The sequence below is a fragment of the Branchiostoma belcheri genome, unplaced genomic scaffold, assembly GCF_001625305.1.
Source record: "Branchiostoma belcheri isolate BF01 breed outbred unplaced genomic scaffold, Haploidv18h27 scaffold159, whole genome shotgun sequence".
NCBI classification, from domain to species: Eukaryota; Metazoa; Chordata; class Leptocardii; order Amphioxiformes; family Branchiostomatidae; genus Branchiostoma; species Branchiostoma belcheri.
This window is the reverse complement of record NW_017803035.1, coordinates 387,387-398,070: the sequence shown is the minus strand read 5'-3', so window position 1 is coordinate 398,070 and position 10,684 is coordinate 387,387. Positions and strand designations below refer to the sequence as shown.

At 39.0% G+C, this 10,684-nt stretch overlaps 1 protein-coding gene across 50 annotated transcripts in view; it reads left to right on the top strand.

Annotated features, from left to right (window-relative positions):
- LOC109465835 (nesprin-1-like) overlaps positions 1-10,684 on the top strand; it is an 87,882-nt gene that overhangs the window by 67,611 nt on the left and 9,587 nt on the right. For 23 of the 50 annotated variants that reach the window (XM_019763281.1, XM_019763295.1, XM_019763300.1 and 20 more), the window contains 11 exons: positions 477-506; positions 889-912; positions 1,171-1,263; positions 2,096-2,173; positions 4,139-4,245; positions 5,349-5,478; positions 6,046-6,192; positions 6,663-6,833; positions 7,772-7,924; positions 8,984-9,175; positions 10,359-10,550. In XM_019763281.1, the coding sequence (XP_019618840.1) occupies positions 477-506; positions 889-912; positions 1,171-1,263; positions 2,096-2,173; positions 4,139-4,245; positions 5,349-5,478; positions 6,046-6,192; positions 6,663-6,833; positions 7,772-7,924; positions 8,984-9,175; positions 10,359-10,550 (1,317 nt within the window). The remainder of the gene's footprint in view (positions 1-476; positions 507-888; positions 913-1,170; positions 1,264-2,095; positions 2,174-4,138; positions 4,246-5,348; positions 5,479-6,045; positions 6,193-6,662; positions 6,834-7,771; positions 7,925-8,983; positions 9,176-10,358; positions 10,551-10,684) is intronic. The other 27 variants (XM_019763321.1, XM_019763320.1, XM_019763319.1 and 24 more) reach the window with 7 other exon arrangements.

Sequence of the window (10,684 nt, the reverse complement as noted above, 5' to 3'; positions counted from 1 at the left end):
AATGCTCATGTTTTGCCCCCCAACAGTTGAGGAAAGTCCTTTTCTTCCTAGTTGTTACAGTTTTCCCATCTATCATTGCAGTGGTTTGATTAAAAGTTCAAAATTCAATGTTTAAATTTTAACCCAGCCTTTTGTGTTGACTTCATGGCTCATTTTGTAGCATTTAAGCCTATAATAGGATGCCTAGACCTGTTTTTATTTTTATTTTTTTTTGCCCTGTCGCTTCATATTTTTTCTGAAAAAATCCGAGAACCAACAAATTAAATTGGTGTGGCCTTACTTCCCTTTCATCTACTACTATACAACTGTTACTTCAAGTTGTCATTTAGCTAGCATTCAGTGATGTGAATGTAATAATTATATGGTGATCATTAAGAACTGTATTTTTTACCTTTTTCACATACTGTGATCATAACTTGCACATCATCTTACCATGTGTTACATTTTTGTCTTTCCCTTGTGCCATGCACACCAAGTCCTCTTGGTACAAAGGATATTACATGAAGGTACATGACTGTTGTACTCTTCTGTGATCTGTACAGGAACACTGTTCTGTAGGATATAGTATAGTCTGTCCTGAAAATAGATTATTACAGTAACTGCAAACCCACCGATGTGTCTTTTAAAACAATTTATCAAACAATAGTATAATTTTGTAAAATAATTATAGAATTTTCTAGAACACAGTTACGGCTTACAATGTATGTCACTGACTCCAAGGTGTACTCTTGACATCTCTCTACAGCAATTTCTTGGTCTGTGTGACTGTTCTAATTTGTGATTTCATGTTTGTGGCTTGTGTTTTTTCTATCTATTTGTCCTCCACCCCACAACCCTAAGCATATTCCTCACCATTCATGTTTGTCTTGCCTACATGTCTGGACACAGATCTTGAACCCTATGGACCAAAACGTATGGAAACAAAACCCTTACTTCTTCCTCGTTGTATTCAGTCTATGACTTAAGCACCTGGTTGCAAACTTGTGTGTATTGAGTAATTGATGACAATATGTGTGTTAAATGTCATCCCGGCCTGTGTGAATTCAGTCTACTGATGTCTGTGTCACTCCTCTTGTCTTCTCTTCACTTCATGTTGTTCTATGATGTCAATAATGGCTATTGGATGTTACATGAAGTAACACAAGTTCAATGTCGCATACAAACACTCAGATTTCTGGAATGAAGGGCCGGGGAAGTGGAGAGGATGAGTTGCCGATGAGAGACAGGGATGGTCAACAGAGATCTGGAGATGGTGCCTCACAGGTTGCCAATCTATGATCCTTAAAACCCTCCCCAAACCATTCCTGTCATTGTAGACATAGTCATTTAATAACCTTCTATCCCAGCTCACAACAAACACTTTGTAGTATGAATGGCTGTCAATGTTACAGACTTTACTCCTCAATCAAATCAACCTGTCTCTTTTCTATCCAGCAAAACAACTCTTAGGCCACACCAATTTAATTTCTTGGTTAACGGATTTTTACAGAAAAATAATGGAGTGGGCGGGCGAAAAAATAAAAAAATAAAAACAGGCCTAGGCATCCTATTATGGCCCAAAATGGTACGATAGGAGTCATGAAGTCAACACACCAGGCTGGTTCAAAATTTAAACAATGAATTTTGAACTTTTAATGATACCATTGCATTGAAAGATGGAATAACTGTTTAACATTAACAACACTGAGGACTGTTTTCAACTGTTCAATGCAAAATATGAGCATCTTGCAGTTCATTCTGAATTTTTGTTTTTATTTGCAAATCAGAAAAAAATGAAGCGGGCGAATCCGTGAACCAAGAAATTAATTTGGTGTGGCCTTATTAGAACATTCACATGCTAGAGTTGTTCCTTTTACATACCCGGTAATACACACTGTCATGTACATGTATACATTTTGTACATTTTGTAAAATGTACATGCACCATACGATGTATATATTAATCAGATCTGAAGAAAGTTGTACACTGTGTGTACATGTAAGTCACCGGATGTAAATAGCAGTTACTGCACTATAGGGTCACAAGTAAATGTGTATGAATGCAGTGATATTGGTTGTGTTTTTCTACATATTAACTCATGATTGTGTGATCCTAGGTGTCCGGTGGTGGCCAAGGACAATTCCCTGATGGTATTAATGGATCTGGTGGTGGTCAGCAAATCAATATTCACGAGGTGGATGTCATTCACACTTACTTTTAACAAAGGAGTTTTTTAACTTCTCTTTATATCTATAATAATTCTTAGACTAGTTACTAGCATTTTTTGTATTGGTCATACATGTACATGTAGAAACTGTAGAAACATGTAAATTGTACATGTACCATGGCATGGTACAGCATACAATGTATTTATTTTCAAACTCTCTTTGATACTATAATATTAGCACACTGACCTGATGTATTAATTATTGTGGTTGCTGTTTCAAATATAGTAACAATATTTAATATTTAACTGTCATTTTCAAGAGAGTTAACATCTGCTATTTCCACTACCATCCTGTCTTTCTTTGCAGTAATAGTTGCAAAAAAATGGTTTAAATTTGTTCTAGACTAGTGACATAACTGAGTTCTTTCCCACTCTTAGTCACTGCTGATTGAATAACAATTTTATATCTTGTTACTAATAGCCTTTTTCTTCATGCTGACTTTGAATGCATCTGTCTTCTAACTGTATATCTGTCTGGATCTTTTAGTGTTTTCCTTAAAACCTGGGTTTGAGTTGTGTAGTTTAAGGGGTGCATCTTCATGATATGAAGGATGTCATCTGTGACAGCTTGCTAAATTTCTTCCTCTGCGTATCATTTTTTAACATACAGGTGCTGCCTCTACCACTATTTGCTTGATCAGATTCTGTCTAGAAAAAGATGTATTTAGTACTACTTTAGAATTTATATTGATCAGTTTTGAAATCTGATTCTTGTCTTTCCAAATTTTTTTTTTTAATTAGTATTATATAATAGTATTGTCATCAAGCTTAAGTCTCCTTGTTTGTCTTTGTGTTTGTTTATACATGTATGTTTGTTCATCTTTGTTTATTTTGTTTTCCACAGGAACAGTAATGTCCTTGTCCTGTTTTGACGTTTGGTAACATTTCTCTTGCCCTGATCTGCCGTCAGGTCCTATACTTCCTCTCCTTAACTCTACATGACATTGTATTTTGTGTAACACTTAGCTTGCTGCTGGGAGTCAGTTACGACACTTGCTAACAATTGTGATGTCTTTTGCAGTTATTCCTTCCATATGCAGGTTCTCGTAGTCGCTTTGGTTGACTTATAAGCTGCAACTCGAAGCACAGTCTGCTTTACATCATGTGCAATGTACAAAATGTACATGATTGTAGTCTGCTACAAGAATTACATACAACTGCTGCCTGTGTACCTATGCTCACACTGATTTTAAGCAACTTTGCATAATTACTAATATTGCAAACTCAATGCTTTCTTAAAGTAGTTAGAATTATTTTTTCTGCACATTCCTGTAGTTGACCCATTTTCTCCTCTACTCTAGCACTCCTGGTTGCCTTGTGTTTGCTTGTTGCTGTAGTAATGTCATACCAGATGCATACTTTTTTCCCCAAGCCATTAATGCCATAATGCTTGCCATAATGCTTACTCCAAAAGGAGGATAGTACGTTATTCAATCTTCAAAAGGGATGTTACCACAAAACAGGTATGGGTCATTTTTGCTGGAAACCTGCCCTTGGACACATTCTGGGGAACTCATGTCATGACAGTGCAAACCTGATTGGACCAGTCCTTTAATTTCCAAATAAAAAACGTCTTTAAGGCAGGGTTGGAAACCTGTCAATCTTCCCCCACCCGCATGCTGTCAACCTACTCTCAAATCCACCCCATGTTCTTAGTCTGTCCTTTTGACCTGTCATTTTTCCTGTCAATCCCCCCCCCCTCACTCCTATGGTGTCAACCTACTCGGATAAACAGATACTCAAACCCACAGCTCAGCCACCCTGGATATAAATTAATAGTATGCCAAATTGCCCTGCATGGTTCACAGTGAGTGAATTGGTCACACTGTGTTGTCAATGCACTGGTCATGATTGTCTTTCCTCTGATGATGTTTGGGAACAGGTTGGCCAACTTCTCTTGACCCTAACTCCTGTTTTGCCCTTGCCACACAGACCACCAACATCATTGTCAATGAGCAACATACACTGTATCCACAGGGCAAGGGTGGTGGACAAGGGTCCTGGAAAACTAGACCAGAGGAGATCGAACGAGCACACAGGTGTGGAAATGTTGATTCTTTTGTGACTCAATTTGCTGTTCTTTTAATATACTATGGGCTTTTGATTGAATAACTTAGTAAGTAGACATGTACAAGTCATATAACATATCATTGAACGACAATTGCACATGGTACAATGTATGGCAAACTACATAAAGAGAGTAACAAACAATAAAATAAATGTGTTGGATAAGACCTAATGTCGACTAACACCTAAACAATAAGGGATAGCACAAGTCTTTGATAAAGTGTTACAATCGAATGGGCTAATCACAACTTTTGGTATGTTTTCTAATAACAATTTATATATCTACCTATTTTTGCATTGTGGGAACCATTTCCTGTAAAGATATATTCAAATCTGTCTCCAACATATGTGTATATCTATAATATATAATCTAATGTTTTATCTTGACATAAGGATATCACCTTCGACTTATCTTATTAATTGTCACAGATAAACTGTTGAAAATGATAATTTACAGCACTGTGGTTCGGATTCGATTTGAAGTAGCAGGAACAAATTCTTTCCCACAATTGACTTACTGATTTCATTTAGGCCTACAATGGATACCTTCATGTACATGTACCTACAAACCCCCCAAAAGAAAATTTTGTGAAAGACTAACTATTGTTGCAACTATCGTTGCAAGTGAATGAAATCGTGGCGTCGTGTGGTGTAGTGGTACATCACTGGACTATGAAACGGGAGACCCGGGTTCGATTCCGGGTCGTACCCGAACAAGTCCGAACATGTGCCCCGACGTTGTACCCTTGGGAAAGGTACTTTACACAACTTTCCTCGCTTCACTCACTGACAGGTGTAATTGAGTACCTAGCTTCGGCTAGGGACGTCCCTTTGATAGGATGTTAAATGGAGGTCCCGTGTTTGGGGAGAGCCACACCCCACGCACGTTAAAGAACCCACCACACTTATCGAAAAGAGTAGGGGACCTTCCCGGTGTAAGTGGTTCAAACCTTACAGTCTGGTCTCGGGGTTGACATCTTTGAAGAGGTGAAACTCACCTGTTATGTCAATCCTTCCACAAATGTGGTAAATCGTCAAAAATAAAATGAAAATAAAATAAATCCAAATGCCACAGGTGGAAGCAGTTCTTTGAGAAGAAGGAGGCCATGCTGCAAGAGTGCACCAACATTGATGACACCCTGGATGGGGAAGAGCAGTGGGAGATTACTCCAAACAACGTTAGGGAGAGGGATCGTTTGTTTGAGGTAATTTTAGGCGGTACCCACATTCTAAACACCCAAAATCATGGCATTTCTAACGCCTGCCTGAATATCAGTCCAACAATTTGTCACACAGAATAGCAAAGTTCTTTTTATCACAACCATTTATTTTTCGAGCCGACATTTCAATGACCTTCTGTCATCTTCATCAGGGCAATTCTGACTGGTTTACTGTGCACTGACACTAGATGTTACTTGGTGCATTGTGCACTAAAGGTGTTACATAGTTCATAGTGCACTTAAGCTAGTTTTTTCTGTTTACACTACATTCCGGAACGTAGTGTAATTGTGCCTACAATCGTCATCGAAACGTCGGCTTGAAAAATAAATGGTTGTGATAAAAAGAACTTTGCTATTCAGTCGTTTTCCAACCTGATGAAATCATTTACGGAATTTGTAACACAGTACAGTTGTGTAGTATTTGCTAACTGGTTCAAAAGACATGTGTCACATGGTTTGCTTAAAGAAATAGCACCCTTTTAAAGTTTTGTACTTGATTAGACTATTTGATAGACTATCCTTAGACAGAGTGGTTACTTGTGCACCCTGTAGCGTCTGGAACGTGACCTGCAGCATAACAGAGGCGAGACCCCAGAGTTGAAGACCATGGGCAGCTGGCTGGAGAGGGAGATGCCTCATAAGAAAGAAGACATTGTCGGAGACATCGCCTATGTTGAGAGGACACAGGATGAAACTGAGGTAGGTGGCATCGTCCACTGTTGCTTTCAGTGCCGCACAAATTGTGAAATGTTCGTGGTGGTTTAAATTTTTTGGGTTTTCGCAGTAACCTCTTACCACGAAATCTTATCACCTACTCTACTACAGATTTGTTTCATATCCCTCATACTAGTAAAGCCACAGTGAATTTATGGGTAGAAGCTGTGGACCCTTTCTGTGGTTTGTGATGTTGGGGATTTGTGGGGTCGGGTGGCACAATGGCAGCGTACGTGACTCGGAATCAAGAGGTCCCGGGTTTGAGTCCTGACATGACACTGATCTTGTGCCCTTTGGACTTTCTCCACTAGATTCAAGTGAAAATGAGAATTGTCTGTCCAGTAGTCGTTTCTATGTGCGGGACACAACACCAGCAACAGCTGCCTCTGTTCCGCGTGTATTGCACTGTTGCAATTTCAGTAAAATGAAATGTTGGGGATTCCTTCTTCTGGCAGGAACACTTGCGACGAGCGAGACAGGAGCATGAGGACCTCCTCACGAGGATCAACGAGTTCTACGAGTGCAAGGAGAGGACCCACAAGTGCATTGACAGGGCGGAGCTGGTGCTGAGGAGCAGGATCTGCCAACGGCCGGCGGACATCGCCAGTCAGCTGGACAAGCATGAGGTCAGCCTTACATAAAGCCAATAAGGCCATGTTGATTCAATTATATGGATGACATCCTCATGCGCATGAATTTTTGGCCGTTTCCACAAAAAAAAGTTGTCAACCATACTGTAAATCGTACAAAACAGTTGCAAACAGTTGCAACTATATACCGTAGGTTAAAAAAAACATCGGACAATGATACCAATGTCGTAGAATGCCAAAATGAAATGAAAAACATGAAAATGTAAAGAAATGAATTTGAAGACTAGTCTAAGATTATTTGCCAAACCATACTCTGTCTCATTTGCCCAACCTTCAAAACCACATAGATTTTATAATGAAAACTTTTTGGGGGGGCCAAACTTTTTTTTTATTCACACGCTCGCATCAGTTTTGGGGTTCCCAGAGGCTGTCATCCATATACTAGTAATCAAATCAACATGGCCTAAATGGGAAATAAATGTTTAATGTCATTCTCTGTAGCCCTAAACAGACATTTTCAATTTTTTCGGTGGTCTAATGCCTACAATGTAATGTGTAGCTCTGGATCATTATGCGATGTAGTCAAACCAAATTCTATACTATACCCGGAAATATACAATAATGTGCTATACATTATAGTATACAATTGTCAATGATTGTTTTTACAATTGAGTGAATGGTAAATGGGTTTGGCGTTTAAGAATTCCATACTTATGTCTACTCCCCAAGATAAACATAAATTATTACATTGTATAAGAAATACAAATAAATACAGTCTGTAGCTGTATTTGAGTGGAAACGATGGGTATGGTTGTTCAAAAGTGCACTAAATAATTATACTATTAGTAAATATACCCCAAAGTCATGGTCTGACCATGGTCTGGCACTTGATGTAATTAACAAGCTTTTGATAATTATAAATACATTGTCATCAACGTTTGAATGTTTGATATATCTTTTCTCTTCCATGGCAGAATGCAGAGAGTGAACTCTCCAACAACATGCCCAAGCTGGACCTGATGAGTAAGAGAGGGACGGAGCTGGTCCAGGATCTCAGGTCATCCAACCTGTGGAAGACCACGGAGATTCGCAAAGAGATGGACCACACCTCACATCGGTGGATCGAGGTAAGGGCAAAAATCGATAAAAAAGGAAAGGTCTCCCATGCTTCTTATGCAGAGCGTAGGGTGGTGCCCATATCCATTTCTGTAGCCCTTGGGCGACACACAGTTGTGCAATGCACTACAGCAGGGGGCTGGTCCGCTGGTAGTGCTGTGTGTTTGACCTCCCCACACTTTTTCTCATATGTGCTGAGTGCTAAGCAGAGAAAGAAGTGTGTACCATTTTTAAAGTCTTTGGTATGACCCGGCCGGGGTTTGAACTCACGACCTCCCGGTTACAAAGCGAGCACTCTACCAATTGAGTTATTGCACCGGTTAGGTCGCAAATCGATAAGGCCACACCAATTTAATTTCTTGGTTAACGGATTTTTCTAGAAAAATAATGGAGCGGGCGGGCGAAAAAAATAAAAAATAAAAACAGGCCTAGGCATCCTATTATGGCCCAAAATGGTACGATAGGAGCCATGAAGTCAACACACCAGGCTGGTTCAAAATGTTAACAATGAATTTTGAACTTTTAATGATACCATTGCATTGAAAGATGGAATAACTGTAACAACTAGGATCAAAAGGACTGTTTTCAACTGTTCAGGGCAAAATATGAGCATTTTGCAGTTGATTCTGGATTTTTATTTTTATTTGCAAATCAGAAAAGAATGAAGCGGGCGAATCCGTTAACCAAGAAATTAAATTGGTGTGGCCTAAAGGAAGAGAATTTCTAAGCAGTTCAAATTCTCACAATTGAAATTGTTACAACTTCATTGAGAACACGGTGTGTAAGATTTTGAACTGAAAGTAAACTGTTCAATTAATATCATAATATTATAATATTTACTTCTGCATGGGTACAGATTCTCATATTGTTTGAGGTGGATGAGCTGTTGGTTTGTGTTGGTTTATCCAGAAAGATTACATGTAGGTTGATAGGATATGGTTAGGGGAAGATTGACAGGCAGAATGAAAATTAAAAAGGCCAAAATGTGAGACACAGGAAAAAGGGTGAACTTGAAAGTCATGAAAACGCCAAATATTTCCTGAAGTCTGAAATCTCTGGTTTCTTGTTAGGTGAGCGAGCAACTGCACGACAACAAGGATGTGCTGCGAAACATGGAGAACATCTGGGACGAGATGTACAACATCAACAGTGACTTTGAGGACTGGTTCAATGGCCCAGTGGAAGACCTTCGCAAGAGGCTGTACACCATCAGTGATGCCAGTGAAGTACCCGACATGCAGAGGAGGCTAGATCTGTTCCAGGTGGGGCAGATACTTTTTTCACTTAAAACACCAAACCTGCTGGAATTTTTTTTTTCAAATTGCTGCCGTGAAATTGAAAACTTTTATGGGCACAGTTGCAGATTACTGCAATGCAGTACATCAAATTCTGTGACCCAGTGCAGAGATTCTGCAACATTCTGTTGTCAGTGCAGAATGTTACAGGTTAACAACAAGTTTGTACCTAACTTCTGGTCAATGGGGGAAAAAGAAAAATAACGGGAGTTATGTCATCTAGCTGTCTCCTATCTGCCCATTTTGTCCAAACATGATTGAAAATGAGCACCATTTTATAATGGATTGTACACTATACAATGATAAGTGCCTATTGCTTATCACCTTTCTTTCCTCTTGTTCAACCGATTTCAATACATTAGTCTATAGAAAAATTTGATCACATTCTCAGGAGAGATAACCAATACAGTATTCAAATTATAGGAAAATACATTTAAAGAATGTTTCAATCCAGAGACTACATGTACATGTTAGAGAATAGTTAATCCTTTATTGTTATCATTGATATATATTCTGTACGTAATTTGCCACATACATATATTCTATACATAGGATGAAGTCATCCATACATGTATTTAGCTTTAATGTATTTAGCTTTGTTAGATCTTTAGTTGTAGAAGACCATACAAAAGTCCCTGTACTTTTTGTTGTGTCAAAAGATTCTTTATTGACACAACAAAAAGTACAGGGACTTTTGTATGGTCTTCTACAACTAAAGATCGCAATGTTTGAAACCATTCTCGGAACAATCTTCAGGTTTTTTAAAAAGATCTGCAGATTCTTTGAAACTATCTTCAGATTTATTGGAAAAATCTTCAGATTCTTTGAAAAAATCTTCAGATTCTTTGAAAAAATCTTCAGATTTTCCCAGACTTTTGAAAAAAATCTTCAGATTTTTTTAAACAATCTTCAGATTTTTCAGAAAATCTTCAGATTTTTTAAAAACATCTTCAGATTTTTCGATTCTCAACGGCGCGTGACGACCCCTGCTGGGTGTCATTATGCCCCGTTGCCCAGTGTGCCAGGGAAGGTTTCCACAAAATATCAACTTTGTATTGTAAGTATGAGCTGTAAAGGGCTACAAACATTTGTCCAAAGTGCAATATTTTGTCCAAAATTAATCTGTCGGGTGTTCTATCATCTTCCACAGGATGAGATAATTGACCGTGAGAACCAGTGGACCAAGCTGAACAACCGGGCCAAACGGCTACAGGAGCTGAACCAGAACGTCCCCATCTCTCTGGTGGAGAGGATGGTGCAGAGGAACAAGGACGGCATCGAGGAGGCCAAGAAGCTAGCCGTCGAGGGAAGACGCAAGCTGGACAGCTTTAAGGCTAACCAGGTACAAGCTGCATTGTAGGATGTTTTGACATCCTGGCATGTCATGTCCATTTGACTGGAGACTGGAAATGCTACACAGGCACATTTGTCATAGTGTAACAGTGGGGGGGGGGGGTTATAGGGGCTACCAACTGA